We start from the raw sequence: 22,656 nt of genomic DNA on the forward strand, positions 1-22,656 counted from the left end.
TGGCTGACGAGGTCAAACAGAAACCTGAGGTCTGGTAGAACTTTCCCATCCCAAACCTATGACCCCATCTAGGCTTGGCACAGGTTGTTTTCCTGATGCTGTAAACCCTGATGCTGTGGACCCTGGCTGGGCAGGTATTTGAGTAATGAACAGCCTTCCCGCAACACAGACAAAGCCCATCTACATTGTTCTTTCTCTTCTGCCGTCAATTGGGTTCAGGCACCACCCAGGTGCATGGGTTTCTCTGCAGACAGAGGGGGACTCGCATACATTGCAGGCATCTGGGGTTGGGCAGCTGGAACAGATGCTCCATGAGGTACAGGTGCCTGATGTGCCAGGTGGTGACTCTCTAATCACCCATCTATCCTCAAGCTCGACTGGATCAGGTCCTGCAGGATTGCGGGTCTTTCCATCCTGGCCAATTCATCCAATTCATCATCCAAGATATCATTAGCCAGTCCTTCCTAAAACTGATCCATTAACGTGGACTCGTTCCACCACAAATCTTGAGATAACAAACAAAAAGAACTGGTGTAGGTAAAGACAGTCTATTTTGCTTGCCAGAGGCATCGTATGTGGCAATTGGCTGTCTCTGACTTTTGGGGGTCCACATAAATAGCTTTCATCTGTTCCAGGAAACCAGTGAAATTAACCAGCAGTGGGCTTGCTTGTAGTAGGTAGTGTGTGGCCTAGTTAGCCAGAGGGCCACTAAGCAAACTGATTACAAACCCAACCCTGATCCGGTCATCAGGAAAGTCTTCAACATGGAGTTGCATATACAAATTGCACTGGGCTAAAAAAACCTGGAAATTTGTCAGGGCCCATCAAATTTCTCACAGTGTGCAACTGGACATTTGTGCTTTGTAGGCATAGGTAGATGCAGTGGCTGAGATGCAAGTTGATTCAGCTGAACCTGCAGGGCAGCCACTGTACCATTGAGCTGATTCATTTGGTCCTTGAGGATCTGGTTTTCCTGCAGTATAGCCTCCATTGTATGCCAAAAATTTAGGGGCTGAAAACAAATTCTCCTGCTCCAACTAGTTACAGTCCTTTGCTATGCAAAACACAGAGTTGATTACAATAGAGAAGTCTAGCAAGCAAAAGTCAAGCACAGTTTTACACGGCAAACATGCATTTTCCACAGAGAGGTCAGAGGAGTAGCCAAGGTCAAACACAGGATATCAGTCAAGCAGAATCAAAGTCCAGAAGGCAGCATCAGGCAGAAGTCCAACTGTCAATAACACAGAAGTCCAAACACGAGACAAAGTCAGAGAAACAAGATACCAAGCACGAGGAGCTGAAGAAACTCCGTTAGTTTTCAGCAAAGGCTAGGATGATATTGCAGGCCTATATTACCACAGCCTCCTGAGCCCTACCCAAGACTCAGCTGCAGTACATTACATGCCTTTCTCTTGAGGCGTTACCTCCTCTTTGAGGTGTCTTTTTTTGGAGTCGGATACTTCTCCTTGAAGAAGCCCTGCTGATTTGCCTCTTCAGGCTACAACACTCTCTGGGACTGGGGGGTTGCTCAGCCTCTGTCTCTAAATCAGAATTCCCGCCCTCCTGTGGGGAAGAACCCATGCTCCTCTCCTCTGAGGGCCCAGGCTCTCTTAGGTCTCCTGGGTGGTTCTATGACATCATCTGTCTCTGGGAGCTCTAGCTTCTCGGAGGAGGAGTCATCCTCCAACAGGGGCATGACAGGTGGAGTGCATTGTACATCATTCCTCATCATAAGCAATAGTGTTAAATATTAAAAAGTGAATATGGAAATCATGACAGTGATGCTTATTAAAAATACAGTTAGGAATAGGTGCATATTGGATTGTATTTGTTTTCCTTTTTATTTTAGACTCATAGAGCTCCTTTTTTGCTTGCTATCTCTTTGTCCTGAGTTGTCTAACAATTATATTTTCCTGTCATCATATCACTTTGCTATCATATTTACCTCATGAAAGCTAAAGAGATTGTATATGTTCCTTCATATACAAACGTTATGTTTCTCATTCCATTACTTGAGGTCTGTAGGAGGAATTAGGTCGATAGGGATAATCCTCTAAGTTGCTTGTTTTCATTACATACCATGCTTCCAGGTGTTTGTGTTGGTAGCAAAATATTTTCTAGATTAATTACTGTGAACTTTCCCCCCCAGCCAAATACATTCCTGAGGAACTACAAAGTGGAATTTGCCTGAGTTGGCTAAGAACTGGATATGGTGTTTAGAGTCACCAGTACCATTGACTGCTCAGGTGTTGTGTTAACATTTCAGATAAGACTTATTAGATCTCATTGCTCATCATCAAGCAATTAATAGGAAAACCCTTTAGAATATGTTCATTCTGTTGGTCTGTTTTCTCTTTCCATAGATCCTGACTGGGCAAGCTTAAATCTGGGAGCACTCATGTGCATTGAATGCTCAGGGATACACCGAAACCTTGGCACACACTTGTCACGTGTCCGCTCACTTGACTTGGATGATTGGCCTATAGAACTCATCAAAGTAATGTCATCCATTGGGAATGAGTTAGCAAATAGTGTGTGGGAAGAAAATACCCAGGGACGTGCAAAACCCTCTCCAGACTCCACAAGGTAATCTGCTTCAGGCATTTTAAAAGGATTTATGATTTAAAAAAAATCTAACCAAGACTTTAAAGACAGATACGTAAGCTTGGAAATGTTGATCTTTCAAAGGTACCTAAAAGCTGGGGGGACAGTGATATGTCCAAGGCCTCCCAGTGATCTTTGCAGTTCAGTTGGGATCTCATCCTTAATTTCACATCCAAGTCCAGTAGCAGTACATCCAAGCCCCAAACTATATGTCATCTTGATCATATGATTCTAATTTCCAAAGTAAGGGCTAAAAATAAATCAGTGAGTCTTTACAAAACTGTTTGACCAGGTACCAGTCTTTCTTGCTGCTTGATGTATGGAAGAACAAAGACACTGACCTGGTTTTCACATTATGCTAATAATTCGGAATATGCAAAAGGGTCAGAATATGGAAAAAGGAAAATGCACCCACATGCAGCCCATTTCCTGCCTCTTCACTCCTCTTTTCATGTGAGCAGCAGAACAAGTCAGGATTCAGCACTCAAGCATAGCTTCCAGATATATGCGAACTGGGAACTAACTAAGATTAGGTGCTATCAAACAAGCCAGGCTCCATAAGCCAGTTTCATACCCTGGTTTAAAGGTAGCTAGCTTCTGATCCTGCCATGCTTGGAGGCAATTAACCATCATTTAAGCGATGTTTAAGTGCTGAATCCTAGTTTATTTTTCTGAATGCATGAAGGGAGGAGCAAAGCATAACCAAACAGGTTGCATATACCTCCATGCTGCTTGTGTGTATCCTGTCTTATTAAGCTAGGATTTTTTGCTTCTGGTTAGGTGTGAAGGCAGCCATTGAGAATCTAACTCATAACTGAGTTTGTTTCTTTCTAGTCACAAAAGCAGTATCTCTGCTTCTTTGGTAATATGGAGTAGTCGAGATTGTTAGTATCATCATGATTCTTCAGTCTGTATCTGCTTTCCCTCAAGAACACGTCAATGACTGACTTATCAGACTTTTTAGTATTTTATATATTAGCACAACATGCTCTCTTATCTTGCGTCAAACCAAGTGTTGTTACTCCCTCAAGGTGAGATTCCTCTTGCCCTACTTTAGGCAGCCCACCTCTGGTCCAAGGGCTGCAAGCAAGTTTCTTTCAGCCGTTCCTGCTCCAAATTCAGAGTCCCACAAGGTACATGAGAAGAATCAGGGGGAAAAAAAAAACACCATCTATTTAGAGGGAAGATCCCAAAGCTGACCTCAGTCCTTCAGCCCTGTATCACACACCCTACACTCTGTCCAGTTATAATGAATCAAAGGAGGCATCTGGTGGATGGTTACATGGCGTAGGGGAAGGATATGGAATGAATACATAGACAAAATAAATATGCAAACTTTAGCACCACTAGGCTGTACTAGGTCCTAGAAAGCTAGAGAGTCTCCCACTTCAGAGTGGCAGCATATTCCTCTCCCAACAAAATCCCAAGGTGAAATATGTCCTCTAAATCTCTGGTTTTATCTCATTCCTCCCTTTGTGGATTTTGCCATTGGCCTTTCTTGTCACATGAGAGGGAAACAATTTTAAGTCAACCCTGCAGAACTGGGGATAGACTCCTGCCATCTAATGGTTTTTTGTGGCGCCCGGATCCATGGCAGTCTTAGAAGCTCTAGGGTGTCCTGCTAGGTACAGCTGCCAAATAGTGCTGCAACAAGGGAAAAGTTCAGCCTGACCCCTGTACCAGTCTCCCCTTTCCCCCTCCCCCTGTGTACCACCTAATGCATGCTAAGTAGCCACAGGTTTTCCCTTTCCCACAGATTGTATGGTAAACTGCACCTCCCAACAAATAAAAGAGCAAAAAAGGTAGTTGGGCTGGTTAGGACTATATATGGATTAGGAAAGGACTTAAGTGTTCACATTTTTCCGCATCTTCAACTGCCTCCCCAATTTTAAACCTTGCAGAGGTCAGACAGTGGGCAGGGTTGCATGTAACGAGAAACAACTGTGGGTGAATTTCCCCACGGGGCTTCTCGTTACATGCGAACCAGGTCAGAGAGGAAGAGATGGGAGGGAACGGTAGGTAACATATTTTGAAAAACTGTAATATTTTGGGTTTTTTTTTTTCAAATTTTTAGTTTGCAAACTGGTTTAGAACTTTGTAATATACATGTATGCAGGGCCTTGGAGTTGTTCTGCATTAGGGAGATAGCATCTACCTGTCAGCAGTTCCAAAATTCTTTTGTCACATTCTTCCAATGTGATCTGTCCTCACCCATTACTTCGCCTCAGGCAATTACCTCAATGATGGATGGGGGTGTGGGTGGAAAAAAAAGTATTTGCCCACACATTTCCTCTTCCCCCCCCCCATTATTTATTATGCCCATTGCCACTGCAGATGGCATAAGTGGGGGGGGGGGTCAGACCTGCTTGTCAGCTTTGGGATGAGGGAGTACAAAAGGGCTGGAAAAGACTGAACTCTGTATTTCCTCCCCTCTTGCTTCTCAGCCTCTATAACTTGATGGCTAGAAACAGGAGTAAAAGTAAGGCTATGCCGGTAGGGCTGGCTCGGTTCTTTGGGAAATTAGAGAGTTAAGAGGGGACAGAACTTCCCTCTCACTCCAGGCCCTTCGGTTCACAAGGTCAAGAGCACTCAGTTCACAAGGCCCTACCATTAGGCCCAACGAAGCAGCTGCCTGAGGCAGCTAATTTGGGGTATCATGAAAGGACAGCAAATTATTGTCCAGTTAACTTATTAGTATTGTTTTTTATTGCCAAGGAAGGACACTTGTGGGATTTTCTGCCTCAGTTGCCAAAATAACTTGGCCAGCCTTGGGTACTATCCACCTTGACTTGGAGGAGACGCTCCATTTGCTGCTCCACTTCAAACACCAAAACATCTTGGGCCAGCTCTGCTCCTGAGACATGTCTAGTCTTCACCTGGTAGCATCTTTAATGCACCCCTTTAGTTTCTCCCATTTAACCAAATGACTGCCCCATACAGTGATTTATCGCCCTGGAAAATCCATAACTTCTTTAACCAGGAACAGAAACTGCTGGTTCCTTTATAATGATTTTCTACATATGTTGAGGAAATGGACAGGGTCTTAAAATACTGAACAATGGTAGAAATGAAATCATGTTTTTGGATTGATAGTTATTTGAGGCTTTGTACAATATGAAAAATTTTTGCTATGATTTAGGTCTCTAACTGCTGCCAGGCTCATACTTGATATTCTCAGACACTAAACATCACACATAACCCACAATATGGGAATATGAATCAGATGCCAAATTTTTACAATGGCCTCATGTCTGTGTTCAGATAACTCTTATTATTCACTAACATAGTATAGTTGGCAAAGAGGAAGGCAGGTGATCTGTGAGCCCAAAACATACTTTCTTTTCACCATGTATATAGCTTCAGTTTGAGTGTATCATCTGAACAACTGTTCACAAGCCAATTTCACATTATCCCTGTAATTCTTCCGCTATGCCACAACTGCTGTGTGAAGCGAGCCAGTTGTTCACACTTCCGTCTGATTGGTAGGATGCTGCCACCATGGGGGAACCCCAGAGCTTTGAGCTAGTTATCTGCCTGGGATGAGGTAGTGACCAATTGAGGCCTCTCTTCTCTGGGCAGGGAGCCTGCTTTCCTCTTACTTCCCCACAGGTAGGTGAGTCAAGTGGCCAGGCAGGTTGGGAGACAGAAGCCTCTCTTGAAAACACTGGAAACTCACCCTCAAACCTTAGGTTCAAATTGAAAGATATTTTTTAAGGAATATAATAAAGACAAAAATAGTGGATAAACATAATGTTTATGTGAAAGCATTATGTTTAAACCAAGTAAAAATCTTGCCAACCTATGCTAAACTCTCAGGTAAAATGCTCACAACACCAGGGTCACCTGGAGAGTTGCAAAGCGCACCACATCTTTGGGTGGTCATAGGAGGTGATCAGAGTTACAGAGTGACAAACATAGAACCATATTCCAGTTCTATTATATGGTGGGAGGAGCAGAGAGAGGTGACTGCCCGACCTGTTTCAGCAATCAGAGGAGTAACATATAAATAGGAAGAACATCTTCTCATCCTCTGGATCTAGGAGACAGACTAGTTTTAGCCTGTAATATTGTCTTCAGAAGTGGATGTGTTGCATTGTACTTGTTTCTGGAGCTCATTACATATCAGGAGCAGTTCCTGAGCATTCAACATTGCAGTATAGCTTCAGCACTTGAGTGCTTTCTTTCAGTAGAGATGACATGTGTGTTTTTGCATGTGTTCAATGGTTTTTTGTTTCCTGTTCCAGAACACTGTAAAAAGATAACTACAAATCTCTAATGTATCTTTAATATTAGGGATAAATATATTAATATATTTACCATAATGTCAGCAGTACTTTATTACATTAGTTCATTAGCATTAAGAATGAATTTTCAGTGCCATCTTGGGTTCTAATTAATGTCATTTCTATACTGCCTAATAGCCAAAGCTCTCTGGGCAGTATACAAAAATACACACCACAATACAAGATAATAAAAACATAATATAAAATCTCTAACATGCAAAATTTAAAATAATTTAAACAGCTAAAACTAGGGCTGTGCATGGACCCTCCGATCCGACTCAGAAGCCGCTTTGTGGCTTTGGAGGCAGGCCTGATTCAGCTCGGGCTGATTCAGGGGGCCCTCAACCTGATTTGGCCCCGAACCTGAAGCAGGATTCAGATGGACGAATCCCACTTCCTGGGGCCCTGGATGCCCCCGCGCAAACTCCCAGGTCCTTACCTTGCTGCTGCCTCCCCCCCACCGCCTCCCCCGCTGTCTTCTCCTCCAACGGCGCCGCCACCTTCTCCTGGAAGTTCCAAGAAGCTGACATTTTAAAAATGGAGGCTCCCTGCAATAAGAGCTGGCATGCATCCAGGCCTCAAGAGCTGGTGGCAGTGATGATGGTGGCGGCGGTGGAGGCGGAGGAGGTGGCGGCGACGGCTATGACAGTGGTGGAGGTGGCAGCAACGGAGGCGGCAGCGGAGGTGGTGGCAATCGTGATGGACAACTCTCAGGTAAGGACTTGGAGGCACCATCATGGGTAGGCAGGGGGTGCCGAAGCTCCAAAGCACATCGAGGCGCTTTGGAGAGCCCCCGACCCACTCCAGGTTGCTTCATGCCCCCTTCACTTTGCCTTGGAAGGGGCTCAAAGTGACCCAAAGCAGCCCCGCTTTGACTCGGGCTTTGGGCTGAAGCGGTGCACAGCCCTAGCTAAAAGAGTTACGATAAGATACTGGACCTGATAAAAACAACTGACATAAGTGCCCCATCATTTGCCATCAAATACCTGGAATAAAGGACAGTCTTAACCTTTTAGAGAATGAAGTCACCAGTAAACCTTTAGATAGTGAGATTACATAATTATATGTATTTATTTAGAATTTTATAGTCATAAGCGGTATAAAAAGTGTATGTTGAGGTAGATCTATTTTGAGGTCTCCAGAGAGATCTGCATGTGCCATATTGAAATCAAGTGTGTTTAACTGTCATAAATCTCTGTTATTTCATGGGACTCAGATGTGCATAATCCTCTCTGGAAAGAATACCTTTTTTACTACGAATTTGCAGCATATTTTTTTTTACTCATTAAGCGGTGTTGTTGTCTGATATTGCATGTCTTTATTCTATGAAACAGACACTTAAAAGTTACAAGATGTGTGTCTTTCTGTAGTTTGGGCTTTTTAAATTCAGTTTTCTACTGGTTTGTAATGTAACTGCCTTCTTATTTCCTGCTTTTTCAAACAGCAAGTTACTATTTTTCATGAAGTCATGATATTTGCTTTAATAAAGTTACAAAAAGTTAGAATTTCAAACACAAGGGGTCAGTAAAAGCAAAAAACATTTCTATTCTGTTTCTCCCCTTGTGATAAAGGCAAGACTTAATGCAGAAATGTAGCATGTTCTTCTGGCAAACATATTGGCGACCAGAATAGGTATCTCTTAAAAAATAAAAAAAATCCAAGAATGATTGCATTTTTGGAAAATTTGCTCAGAAATAGTGGTATGGCTTCCAGCATTGTATACTGATGTACTTCTACCTGTACTGAAACTTACAGGCTGCAAATGAAAGTAATCCACAGGTAGAGTCCAGTGTTACAGGATTACTTTTTTAATGGCTAGAAGGTGTGGGTGAAATCCAATTCAAGTTGCTCCATCAACAGAAGGTTTCTGACAGCAGAACAGGGAGGGAGCAATTTCCCCTTTGCAGCCCCCCACGTCCCCAAAATGTGCCGGGGGGGCTGCATAGGGGAGGAAGGGAGGGGAAAGTTCCATTGTGTGAGCAGCAGTCTGCTTTTTAGAAGCCCAACAGTCCTTGCAGGCCAATAATGTGCCCTCTCGCTGTCAGTGCTTGGTTTTGATTTTTCAAGAAGTCTGCAGTAGCAGAAAGGATACTAATGAGCACCAAGGACACACAAAACCTTCCATATTATTTCCATGGCTATGTCCCCCTACATGTTCTTCATTCCCCATATAGGTGCTGGCCAGGTTGTAATTGCAGGGGGTGTCAGACTGTTTCTCAAAAGAGCAGCTACTGTATATTTTTGCCCATTATGAAACTGGTTCAATTGAACAATGCAAGTAACAGTCCTTTTCCCCCTTCATTTTTGTGGATGCAACTATTCAGAAACAACTTGTTTTATTCAGAATATATCCATAGCTGCAAATGTGAGTTTTGCAGCAGCACTCTGTAATTACGGATATTTGTTGCATCCCTGATAATTACTCAATTTCATGCCCTCCACACCTATTATTTTAGGTCAAAATCAACATAGGTAGAAATGGGCCAAATCCATTATGTCCAACTCCCCTACATAAGGGTAATCTGCCCTCCAGATGTTGTTGGACTGCAACTCCCATCAGCCCTGGCCAGCATAGGCAGTGGTGAGGGATGGTGAGAGTTGCAGTCCAACAACATCTGGAGGACCACACATTGCTCACCCCTGCTGTATACTGTAGTCATGGCAACTGTCATTCATGCACTGATGTTACGTCTCACAGATAGATTATTTTAATGCACTTCATGTGGGGTTGCCCCTGATGATGACATGGAAGCCTGAGCTACTGCAGAACCCAGCTGTTGGTCTGTGAATGGGCAGTGGTTATAAGAAGCATATTAATCCAATACTTAATTGTCTACACTGACTTCCAGTTAGTTTTTGGGCATAGTTTTTAATACCTTTAAAGCCCTGCATCAGCCTTTCCCAACCCAGCCAGCATTGTTAATATTCAGGGATGATGGGAGTTGAAGTCCAAAGCAGCTGGAGAGCGCCAGGCTGGGGAAGGCTCCTGTATGATTTGTATCTAGTGTACTTGTACGAGCACCTTCTCCATCATGAACCTCCCTAACTGCCAAGTTCTGGTGCAGAAGCCTTGTTCTGAGTGCCTTCTTTTCCACATTTTTCCAGAGTTGGGTCTTGAGCTCTCTAGAGCAGAGTCTATTGCTCTCTGCACTACAGCCATGGAACAACCTTCTTAAAGAAGGCCTGTCATCCCCACCTTGCTATTCTCTACAGCAGTGGTGAGCAACTTTGACACACACACACCCAGTCCCATCACAGTGCTACCAAATTTGGTAATGGTGGCAAAAAAAATGGCGGTTCCCCACTGAATTTCGGCAGCTAACTGCTACAGAGGATTTAAAAGAACAAATTTAGCTTATTTTCATGCTAAATGTATCCTTTTTAACCCTCCGTAGTGATTTGCTGCCACCACAAATTTCAGCGGTGCAGCAGGGGCTGCACCAGAGAACAGGAAAGCCCCATGCGGCCCATGGGCCACGTGCTGCCCCCCTCTGCTCCACAGTTTCAGGTGCTAAAACTATTTTACAAAGGCTTGTTTAATACTTTATTTGGTTTTTTTTGTTTGTAAATATATGAATCTTACAGTTAAAACTTGCAAGAATTTAAAAACGTTAACAATAAAAAAACTTCAAAGCAATTTTAAAACTTTAAAACCATATAAAATTTAAAATAGAAACTCAGAGCAGGAGAGAATCTTGAAACAGAATATGGAGCTAAGAGGGTTACAGTGCAATCCTATCCATGTCTACTGAGAAGTAAGACCCACTGAATTCAGTGGGGTTTACTCTCAGGTAACTGGATATAGGACTGCACCCTCACTACTCAGAGTCCCCCAAACTCTGAGGCTTCCAGGGTTCCTGTGCACTGCCCGGCTGAAGCCAGCAGGGTGGGAGGAGCAGCAGAGCTGATCTTTGCCTCCCTGTCCTCCGATCTTTCCTTTTTTTGCTAGATTAGCTTTTCAGCTCATCTAGTGAGGGCGCTTTAGAGGGGGAGGGAAGGAGGCTAGAGGTATCCTGGCCCCTCCAGTCTCCTTTCCTTCCCTTCCCGCCTACTGGAATGCTCCTTCCCACCCCTCCAAGGTCAGTTTTCTCCAACCTCAAGAGGGAGTAATCTGAGCCATCCTTTGGTCCCTGGGAAGGTCACCCAGGGACCATGGAATTGCTCTCTTAATACTAAAAAGCCATACAGAACAAAAAGGGTTTAACAGGCTGTCTAAAACTGAACAGAGAAAGGGTCTGCCTAACTTCCTTTGGGAGAGTGTTCCACAGGTTCCACAGGAGAGTGTCCCACTGCCACCAAGAAGGTCCTGTCCCGTGTTCCCACCAAACTAACCTCTGTTGGTGGTGAGACATGCAGAAGGGCATCCAAAGAAGATCTTAAACAGTTTCATATGGGAGAAGGCGGTCTTTCAGATATCCTAGCTCCAAGCCTTTAGGGTTTTATAGGGCACCTTGAATTTTGCCTGGAAATGGATTGGCAGCCAGTGCAGTTGATACAAGGCTGGTGTAATATGATCAGCAAAGCCTGCACCAGAAAGCAACCTGGCCACTGCATTTTTCACTACCTGTAGTTCCTGAACACTTTTCAAGGGCAGCCCCATGTAGAGCATGTTAAAATTTAAGGCATGGATCACCATGGTTAGATATGCCTTCTCCAGGAAGGGATGCAACTTGTTTACCAGTCAGAGCTGAGCAAAGGCACTCCGGGCCACAGCAGCCACCTGACCCTCCAAGAGCAATACTGGGTCCAGAAGCACCCCCAAACTGCAAGCGTGATCGTTCAGAGGGAGTGTAAGCCAATCCAGAACAGGCGATACCTCCAATCCTAGATTAGTTTTCCTATTGACTAACAGTGCCTCTGTCTTGTCTGGATTGAGCCTCAGCTAAAATGATTGGTATGTTTATTTTAATTGAGTATTTTAATATATTATTGAGCTGTTTTCTGCTTTTATTGGCTTGGGTACAATCAACAGAAAAGCAATTAATATTTTTTATAAAAAGCATGCTAGGTTTTCAACCTACAATGCTAAGTCACTGGGCAGTAAGCCATTTTCTCCAGCCATCTTTGGAGGAGCAAAAAATGCTCTGCAATCACAGCAACTGCAGTCATATTATAAAGCTTTGGGTGGGGAAAAGAAAGCATTAAATTGCTGTAGAGGTGACCATTCTCTGGGCTGGTTTGCACAACCATCGTAGGCTAAACCAAACCATAGTGGCAATTTAAGCCACAGTGTGTGCCAGGCACGATTTGCATAATTTGCTTGTCGTGTCATCTGAGCCTGGGCAGCATGGCTTGTTTGAGGGGAAAACAACTCTCCAATAACCCAACAACCGTACACTAGCCCATGGATTATTTGAGGGTTGTTTCCCCCTGGATCCGGATGAGTGTGAGTGATTATGCAAATCGCACCCAGGATGCGCCATGACTTAAATGAGCCAGCATGGCTTGTTTAGCCTACAATGATTATCTGAACCAGGTCTATATGTTGCAATGGTTTGAAGGCTGGTAGTAAGGAAGGCAGAGAGGATAAGTAAGAAATGTAAATCTATACTGAAGACTGTAAGGAAGGGTCCATTAAACTAGCAAATTACCTAGTAGATCATTTTAATGGTTGTGAGAAAGTGTAGTATGTTTTCTCCTGTAAAATATTTAGTTAGTATATAATCACTTTGAAATAAAATCCTTTAATGTGGTATGTTGTTGTTGTTGTTGTTGTTCAGTCGTTAAGTCGTGTCTGACTCTTCATGACCCCATTAATGTGGTATATCAAAGTTTAAATAAAAGTTAAAGGCCTGTGGAAATTTCATGGCTATGTCCAGGTGACGTTTTGGGGAGAGGGAATTCCAAGGTTTCCCATTACCCTTCTGTTGCTCCCACCTCTGACACCACCCATACTTGAGCCACCTCTCCTAACCTTTGTCCACATACCCACTCTTTATGCCCTCTCCACAACCTCTCTTCCCTTGCTATTTCTCTGTAACCAATTCCAGCTTCTTTTGCCCACTCCACATTCACCCTCCCAACGTCCTCTTCCTTCTCACATTCTCACCATAGCTTCTTCATCCTGGTGAACATAGGGCAGGACCATGTCTGTAAGAGCAAACTTCCTCCTTGGTTAGGGTGGGATGCCAAAGTATTGGCTATTTAGCACCTCCTCGTTTTAGCAGCTTAGCTCCAACCCTGTGAACCCATCAGGGGGTTGTTGTGTGCTCAGGGAAATGGTATGTCAGGTTTCATTTTCCCCTGAGCCCAAGCATTGGACAGCTTATGGGATATGACTTCACCTTTGTAATTTTAACTGTCACTGCAAACGTTCAGGAGACCTTAACATTTGTAATATCAAACCTATCTTTATAGCCTAGATGTCAGAAACTGGCCACTAATTGTATCCAAAAGTAAAATGGAAGCCACACTGGACTTTAAACACAGGTATCATATAATTTCCAAGAAAAATCCTGCGGAAGTTAACATCTGTGGTTTCTGACATGTGATTTGTGACTAAGAAAGAATTACTGACATTTTATAAAGTAGCAAAAAAGTGTGTGGGGGGTGAAACTATGGGAGAAACAAGACCAGCTGGCTTCTGCTTGTTGTCAGTGGACCACTGATTAGGTCAGCTTTAAAAAGCTTGTAATTGGCTCCAGCAATTACCAAACAGCCCTGAGAACCACTTCTCAAACTTCTGGAACAGTGTGACAAATTGAAGCTGACTGCTGCAGGAGGAATATCGACTTCCCATTTCTAAACAGGGGATCATTAGTCAAGAAAAGCATCTTTTAATTACTCCCAGGAAAGGGAGAAAAAAGAAAAATCTTTCAGTATGGATTGTGCAACAGCTGACATTTTTTCCAAGTGTATTCAATATTAAATTTAATGCCTAGGGGGCACCTGCCCTTAAACCCTCCCTCAGTAATGTGGGTCAGATTAGAGCTGATCAATGTTATGACAATTAAATGAATTGGGGTTCAAATCAAGATTTTTTCCCTTTGCAGTTGTTATTGATACTGTTTAAGTAGGCACCTAAAGCATTGATTTTGACTGCTGTGGCAGTGAAATCAAGTCAGATGAGCAGCTGCACTGGACAAGTTTTGCTTGATAAAAGAATATAGCACGTTTTGAAAGCAAAAAAGCTAAGTCCGTCTTCAGTACAGGAATTAGTCAAATGTTTGGTTGCATGTTCTTCGTGCTGATCTGGAACTAGCCTATTAGTTGTTTTCTGCATACAAAAATGTTGCCTACATATTTCTGGCTTGGATTTTTGGCACTGTCCGGATTGTTGTCTGTCATAAGAATAGTAGCCGTCCATCACGGGTGAGTACCTTGTAGCCCTCCAGATGTTGCTGGACTGTACCTCCCAGCATCCGTCGCCATTTTATGCTGGCTAGGGCTGATGGGAGTTATAGTCCAGCAACATGTAGAGGCCATAGGTTGCCCACCCTCAGTACATGAGTGTGATCTAAATATATCTCCCCCTTGTGGAGCCCTTTGAGGTCAGCAGAATGTTGAAGCTTCAGTACAATGCAAAGGAGGGCAACCTGTGGCCTGTCAAGGCTGCCCATTTGACCCATGAACCTTCCTCGCTTCCCCCAAGCCCCACCCACGCACATCTCCCCCTGTCATCTCCAGTCGGATGTAATGTCCCTGCAGTTAGCTGTGATCACAGATCAGAGATGACAGTGGGGAATGCAGGCGCTGGAGCCACCTCATGGGCAAAATGTCTGTGACTGAGCCACCGGCTGGAAGAGTGCTCCTCCAGCTGCCAGAGCAGCTGTGGTGGCATCGCCTGCGCCATCCTCCTGATGTGCCTGCCAGGGACCAAAAGACATCAGGGGTCGTGGCCACATCCCCTGATGTCATTCCACCTGTGGAGGGCTGTGTGTGGGTGGGTGGGGGGTCATCCAGTCCCTCGTGCAATTGTGGTTGCCCTCCCTTTGTGTAATGGCTAGGATCCAAAGATGCCTAAAATGCTTCCAAACACATATGTAGACTTACCCAATTTTTCCTTGATCTAAGGATCAAAAGTGTCACGAACTCAAACTATAATTTTGTTCCCTTGTGTTGTGAAATGCCACTTCCAGCAGAGGTTTTGCTGCGTGAGGTGGAGCAACAAATGGCACTCCCCCCTCCCCCTCTCATTCAGGGTGTGTAGGATCCAAGGCCAATCAATGTATATAGTCACCAGAGCCAGAAAATCCCACAAACATCTCCCACCCCGCCCACCCCAGGCAGTAAAAGTACAACAACTATAAGTTAAATACCTAACAGTTTGCTGCCCTATCCTGCACAGTTGCCTGAGGTGGCCCCCTCTTCACTTTATAGTAGGGCTTGCCATGCTTCAGGGGGCCAGACCCAAGAAAGCTGAAAGCCAAACTGCTTTACATGTCCTTCATTCATCTGCCTCCTGGTCCTGGAGTAGTCAGAGGAAATAATTACAAAATTATAAAGAGGGTAGGAAGAAGGCATACATCCCTGGTAAACATTAAGCCCCTTCATGGATCACTGCCTTGTTGTGGCGAAGGGGCTTGCGTAACTCAGTGAAGCCATAAGCTATGCCGTGCAGGGCCACCCAAGACGGACAGGTCATGGCAGAGAGTTCTGACAAAATGTGGTCCACTGGAGAAGGAAATGGCAACCCACTCCAGTATTCTTGCCAAGAAAACCCCATGGAACGTATCACAAGGCTAAAAGATATGATGCCAGAAGATGAGCCCCTCAGGTCGGAAGGTGTCCAATATGCTACTGGGGAAGAGCAGAGGGTATTTCCAAGTAGCGCCAGAAAGAGTGAAGCGGCTGGGCCAAAGCCGAAAGGACACTCAGCTGTGGATGTGTCTGGTGGTGAAAAGAAAATCCGATGCTGTAAAGAACAATATTGTTTAGGAACCTGGAATGTCAGATCAATGAATCAAGGTAAGCTGGAGGTGGTCAAACATGAGATGGCAAGATTGAACATCGACATCTTGGGAATCAGCGAACTAAAATGGACAGGCATGGGCGAATTTAATTCAGGTGACCATCATATCTACTATTGTGGGCAAGAATCCCTTAGAAGAAATGGAGTAGCACTCATAGTCAACGAAAGGGTGGGAAAAGCAGTACTGGGGTACAATCTTAAAAATGATAGAATGATCTCAGTACGAATCCAAGGCAAACCATTCAACATCACAGTAATTCAAGTCTATGCCCCAACCACTGAGGCCGAAGAAGCTGAGGTTGATCGGTTCTATGAAGACCTACAACACCTTCTAGAACTAACACCAAAAAAAGATGTCCTCTTCATCATAGGGGATTGGAATGCTAAAGTAGGAAGTCAAGAAATCACCGGGATAGCAGGCAAGCATGGCCTTGGTGTACAAAATGAAGCAGGACAAAAGCTAATAGAGTTTTGCCAAGAGAACATGCTGATCATAGCAAACACTCTTTTCCAACAGCACAAGAGGCGACTCTACACATGGACGTCACCAGATGGTCAATATCGAAATCAGATTGATTCTGTCCTTTGCAGCCAAAGATGGAGAAGCTCCATACAGTCAGTAAAAACAAGACCTGGAGCTGACTGTGGCTCAGATCATGAGCTGCTTCTTGCAAAATTTCGGCTTAAATTGAAGAACGTCGGGAAAACCACTAAACCGTTCAGGTATGACCTAAATCATATCCCTGATGAATATACAGTGGAGGTGACAAATAGATTTAAGGGATTAGACCTGATAGACAGAGTGCCTGAGGAACTATGGACGGAGGTCCGTAACATTGTTCAGGAGGCAGCAACGAAATCCATCCCAAAGAAAAAGAAATGCAAGAAAGCAAAGTGGCTGTCTGATGAGGCTTTACAAGTAGCTGAGGAAAGAAGGGAAGCGAAAAGCAAGGGAGAAAGGGGAAGATATACCCAACTGAATGCAGAGTTCCAGAGAATAGCAAGGAGAGACAAGAAGGCCTTCTTAAATGAACAATGCAAAGAAATCGAGGAAAACAACAGAATGGGAAAGACTAGAGATCTCTTCAAGAAAATTGGAGATCTCAAGGGAACGTTTTGTGCAAAGATGGGCATGATAAAGGACAAAGAAGGCAGGGACCTAACAGAAGCAGATAAGATTAAGAAGAGGTGGAAAGAATACACAGAAGAACTATACAGGAAAGATCTGAATGTCCCTGATAGCCATGATAGTGCAGTCACTGAACTTGAGCCGGACATCCTAGAGAGTGAAGTCAAGTGGGCCTTAGGAAGCATTAGTAACAACAAAGCTAGCGGAGATGACAGTATTCCAGCCGAGCTATTTAAAATCCTAAAAGATGATGCTGTTAAAGTGCTGCATTCAATATGCCAACAAATCTGGAACACTCAACAGTGGCCACAAGACTGGAAAAGGTCAGTTTACATTCCAATTCCAAAGAAGGACAATGCCAAAGAGTGTTCAAACTACCGCACCATTGCACTCATTTCACATGCCAGCAAGGTGATGCTCAAAATCCTACAAGCTAGGCTTCAGCAGTATGCGAACCGAGAACTACCGGAAGTACAAGCTGGGTTTCGAAGAGGCAGAGGAACTAGAGATCAAATCGCCAACATTCGCTGGATCATGGAGAAAGCAAGAGAATTCCAGAAAAACGTCTATTTCTGCTTCATTGACTACGCGAAAGCCTTTGATTGTGTGGATCACAACAAACTGTGGCAAATTCTTAAAGTGATGGGAGCACCAGACCACCTTACCTGTCTCCTGAGAAACCTGTACGAGGGTCAAGAAGCAGCAGTAAGAACCAGACATGGAACAACCGATTGGTTCAAAATTGGGAAAGGAGTACGACAAGGCTGCATATTGTCACCCTGCTTATTTAACTTATATGCAGAGTACATCATGAGAAATGCCGGGTTGGATGAATCAGAGGTCGGAATTAAGATTGCTGGGAGAATTATCAACAACCTCCGATATGCAGACGATACCACCCTAATGGCAGAAAGCGAAGAGGATCTAAAGAGCCTCTTGTTGAGGGTGAAAGAGGAGAGTGCAAAAGCTGGTTTGAAACTCAACATTAAAAAAACGAAGATCATGGCATCTGGCCCCATCACTTCCTGGCATATAGAAGGGGAAGAAATGGAAGCAGTGACAGATTTTACTTTCTTGGGCTCCAAGATCACCGCAGACGGTGACTGTAGCCATGAAATTAAAAGACGCTTGCTCCTTGGGAGGAACGCTATGGCCAACCTAGACAGCATAGTCAGAAGCAGAGACATCACCTTGCCGACAAAGGTCCGTCTAATCAAAGCTATGGTTTTCCCAGTAGTAATGTATGGCTGTGAGAGCTGGACTATAAGGAAGGCTGAGCGCCGAAGAATTGATGCTTTCGAACTGTGGTGCTGGAGAAGACTCTTACGAGTCCCCTGGACTGCAAGGAGGTCAAATCAGTCCATCCTAAAGGAAATCAACCCTGAGTGCTCATTGGAAGGACAGATACTGAAGCTGAAGCTCCAATATTTTGGCCACCTAATGCGAAGAGAAAACTCCCTGGAAAAGACCCTGATGCTGGGAAAGACTGAAGGCAAAAGGAGAAGGGGACGGCAGAGGATGAGATGGCTAGATAGCATCACGGATGCAATGAATATGAACTTGAGCACGCTCCGGGAGAGAGCGCAGGACAGGAAGGCCTGGCGTGCTATGGTCCATGGGGTCACGAAGAGTCGGACACGACTGAACGACTGAACAACAACAAACATTAAGCAGATGGATACTGCTGTTGTAGTCCTTAAAGACAGACTGAAGCTGCAATTCTAGGCAAACATTTCAGAGTAGACTTAAACTTAGGCTGCTTGTCAGACTGTTTAAAAATATCTTTAATCCTAATGCCCATGCTGAGATTACTTGTGGAAAGCAGAGATGCAGTTACTCTTTTTTCCCAATGTAGCTTTTTTCCTTTAACAATTGCATGACAGACAGAAATCCAACAGATGCAGGTTTTCCCATCTCAGAAATGCATTGAATTTCTGCCTGTCATGTAAAGACTACAAAGTCTCATCTGGCACATTAAAAACTACCCAATTCATTGTGGCATAAGCTCTTGTTGGGAAGACACTGATTCATCGGATGCCCCACTACTTAACAGCATTATTCTGTCCACGTCTACTCTGACAGAAGTTGCTTACTCTCCCAGATAAATGTGTTTAGGATTGCAGGCTAAAACAGGATTGAGTGATAGGCTGTAAACCTCAGCAGACCGCAGCAGCAGCCCCAGTGCAGGGAGTTTGTGGCAGGGTTGCTTCTCCAGGCTCCTTGGGATGCTGCCCAGTGCCCACACAGGCATGCTGCACCTCAGCACCTGCCTGTTTGGCTGCCCTTCCCCTCTGTTGCCAGCAGTGGAGGCTGGTGGCTCCGATTTCAGTGGGGCTGTGAATCCATTCTGGGTTTCTGGCAGAACTCTAAAGTTGCTACCCAAGGTGCTGAAGCCTATCCCCAAACTAGGTTCGGCACCTTGGATAGCTCCTTTAGAGTTCCACCTGGTTCTGACTGAAACCCAGAATGGATTCTCAGTCCCCCCAAAATCAGAGCCACCAGCCTCCACTGGTTGCCAGCCTGCCCTGAGTAGCCTCTGCTTCTCCAAGGCAAGCTCCCCTCCAGTTTCTACTTTTGTGTAGCACTTGCTCTCTGTGGCAGGAGGTAAGGGGCTTCTGATGACTCCACCTGTGCTTCCACTGATGCAGCCCAGTGCAGTGTGGTTCCAAACGGACAGGGAAGAAGAGTCAGAAGATGATAGTGACCCCTACTGCCTGAGAAAGCCAGGTCCAGCCAATGAATGAGTAGTCTTGCCAGAGAGATGGAGCTTGGGAGGAGGTAGCCAGAGGCTGCACAGCGGGCACCAGTCTGCTGCCATGGCCCCCACATCCCGCACCTGAGACAATAGTCTCACCCTAGCTAATCAGAGGCCAGCTCTTGCCACTTCAGAAGGGCCTCTGACTGTCACAAGTATTTATTAATTAATTAATTAATTACATTTCTATGCCACTCAATAGCCGAAGCTCTTTGGGCAGTTCACAAAAATTAAAACCACAAAATACAGCATAAAATACAATATGAAATATAAAAGCTTTTTTCCTTTAACAATTGCATGATAGACAGAAATCCAACAGATGCAGGTTTTCCCATCTCAGAAATGCATTGAATTTCTGCCTGTCATGTAAAGACTACAAAATCTCATCTGGCACATTAAAAACTACCCAGTTTATTGTGGCATAAAGGTACAATATTATTGTGGTATAAAGGTACAACCAAAACAAAACCTAGAAGCAATGCAGAGATTTAAAATACAAGAGCAGATTTAAAACAGAGCTAAAAGACTAAAATGCTAAAATGCCTGGCAAAATGAGGTCTTCACCTGATGCTGAAAAGACTATAATGTAGGCACCAGGTGAGCCTCTCTAGGAAGCTCATTCAGCAACCAGGGTACAACAGCATGTGCTTTGGGAATTGTATGTGCTGCTGTAGGAAGGAAAATCCTGAAATGTCTAATTTCACTTGTAGGCTGTCCTTTGGATCCAAGCCAAGGTATTTGGTATTTCCATCATGTCAGGCAGCACATAGTTGAACTATGGAATTCACTACCCCAAGATGTAGTGATGGCCATCCATTTGGATGGCTTTAAAAGGGGATTGGACAAATTCCTGGAGGGGAAGGCTATTAATGGCTACTAGTTCTGATGGTTTGAAAATTTGATGCTGGAATGCAAATGCAAATTTGAATCTAAACATGCACGTCTGTGAAACATAACTATTTGGGTTAATTTAGTCCAGCAGATAGGTGAAACAATTGTGCCTTTGACAATAAAAGCATGAAATTTGGCATACTTTTCGACCATACCATATTGAGTATTTTTTGCTATAGGGCCATCTCAGATTTCATTTCACAGGCCAGCAAGGTTATGCTCAAAGTCCTACAAGCTAGGCTTCAGCAGCATGTGAACCGAGAACTGCCGGAAGTACAAGTGGGGTTTCGAAGAGGCAGAGGAACTAGAGATCAAATCGCTAACATTCGCTGGACCATGGAGAAAGCAAGAGAATTCCAGAAACACGTCTATTTCTGCTTCATCGACTATGCTAAAGCCTTGGATTGTGTGGATCACAACAAACTGTGGCAAATTCTTAAAGAGATGGGAGTACCAGACCACCTTACCTGTCTCCTGAGAAACCTGTACGAGGGTCAAGAAGCAACAGTAAGAACCGGACATGGAACAACCGATTGGTTCAAAATTGGGAAAGGAGTACGACAAGGCTGCATATTGTCGCCCTGCTTATTTAACTTATATGCAGAGTACATCATGAGAAACGCCAGGTTAGATGAATCACAGGTCGGAATTAAGATTGCCGGGAGAATTCTCAACAATCTCAGATACGCAGACGATACCACCCTAATGTCAGAAAGAGAAGACGATCTAAAGTAGGGGTGGAGGAGAATTCCGCCATGGATTTCAGTAAGGCCGAATGCACTGGTGTTCAGCCCCCGAAATCTGTGGCGGAACGAAGCTTACCTGGGGCGCATGTTCCGGGCGGCGGCAGTGGCTGGTCTTTTGACCAGCCGCCACAGCCGCCATTTGCATCCAGGTCTTTGCCATGATAGGCTACGTAAGTATTTATGTAGCCTATCACAGCAAGCCAAGCACAAAAAAAACACACGGTGTACGCAAATGGCGGCGGCTACAGCAGCCGCCATTTGCGTTCCCTATTTTTTGCCGTTTTAGTCTACGTAAATATTTACATAGGCTATTACAGCGGGAAAAAAGGAATGCAAATAGCTCCCACTACGCTATTTGCGTTCCATTTTTTCCCGCCATTTTAGCCTACGTAAATATTTATGTACGCTATTACAGTGAAAAAAAAGGAACACAAATAGCGCCCACTACGCTATTTGCATTCCCCTTTTTTTTCACCGTAATAGCCTACGTAAATATTTACCTAAGCTAAAACGGCGAAAAATAGGGAACGCAAATGGCGGCCGCTGTAGCCGCTGCCATTTGCGTACGCTGTTTTTTGTGGTTTTTTGCCCAGCCGTAGCCTAAATACTTACGTAGCCTATCACAGCTGCCTGGCTGGACGCAAATGGCAGCCGCTACCACGGCCACCATTTGCATCCACAGCAGCCCGTCCACAGCCGGAACTCTGGCTGCGGACGGGCCTGGCTGGCTGCGGAACGGAGCCAGCCGGGCAGGATTCCGGGGGGAGGACCGGATCGCCTCCCCCCCTTATCGAGGATTCCAGGGGGTGGGACGGAGTGCCTCCCCCCCCCCCACGAACACAATCCACGAAAAGGTAAGTGACTTTCGTACATCCCTAATCTAAGGAACCTCTTGTTGAGGGTGAAAGTGGAGAGTGCAAAAGCTGGTTTGAAACTCAACATTAAAAAAACAAAGATTATGGCATCTGGTCCCATCACTTCCTGGCATATAGAAGGGGAAGAAATGGAAGCAGTGATAGATTTTATTTTCTTGGGCTCCAAGATCACCGCAGACGGTGACTGTAGCCATGAACTTAAAAGACGCTTGCTCCTTGGGAGGAAAGCTATGGCCAACCTAGACAGCATAGTAAGAAGCAGAGATATCACCTTGCCGACAAAGGTCTGTATAATCAAAGCTATGGTTATCCCAATAGTAATGTATGGCTGTGAGAGCTGGACTATAAGGAAGGCTGAGCGCCGAAGAATTGATGCCTTCGAACTGTGGTGCTGGAGAAGACTCTTACGAGTCCCCTGGACTGCAAGTAGTTCAAATCAGTCAATCCTAAAGGAAATCAACC

At 44.6% G+C, this 22,656-nt stretch overlaps 1 protein-coding gene across 3 annotated transcripts in view; it reads left to right on the top strand.

Moving 5' to 3' along the window:
• AGAP1 (ArfGAP with GTPase domain, ankyrin repeat and PH domain 1) overlaps positions 1-22,656 on the top strand; it is a 544,363-nt gene that overhangs the window by 450,692 nt on the left and 71,015 nt on the right. For all 3 annotated transcript variants that reach the window (XM_084820148.1, XM_084820158.1, XM_084820167.1), the window contains one exon: positions 2,364-2,586. In XM_084820148.1, the coding sequence (XP_084676274.1) occupies positions 2,364-2,586 (223 nt within the window). The remainder of the gene's footprint in view (positions 1-2,363; positions 2,587-22,656) is intronic.

This window comes from Heloderma suspectum, chromosome 1 (assembly GCF_057233095.1).
Source record: "Heloderma suspectum isolate Gila_16-S chromosome 1, 16-S_ref, whole genome shotgun sequence".
NCBI classification, from domain to species: domain Eukaryota; kingdom Metazoa; phylum Chordata; class Lepidosauria; order Squamata; family Helodermatidae; genus Heloderma; species Heloderma suspectum.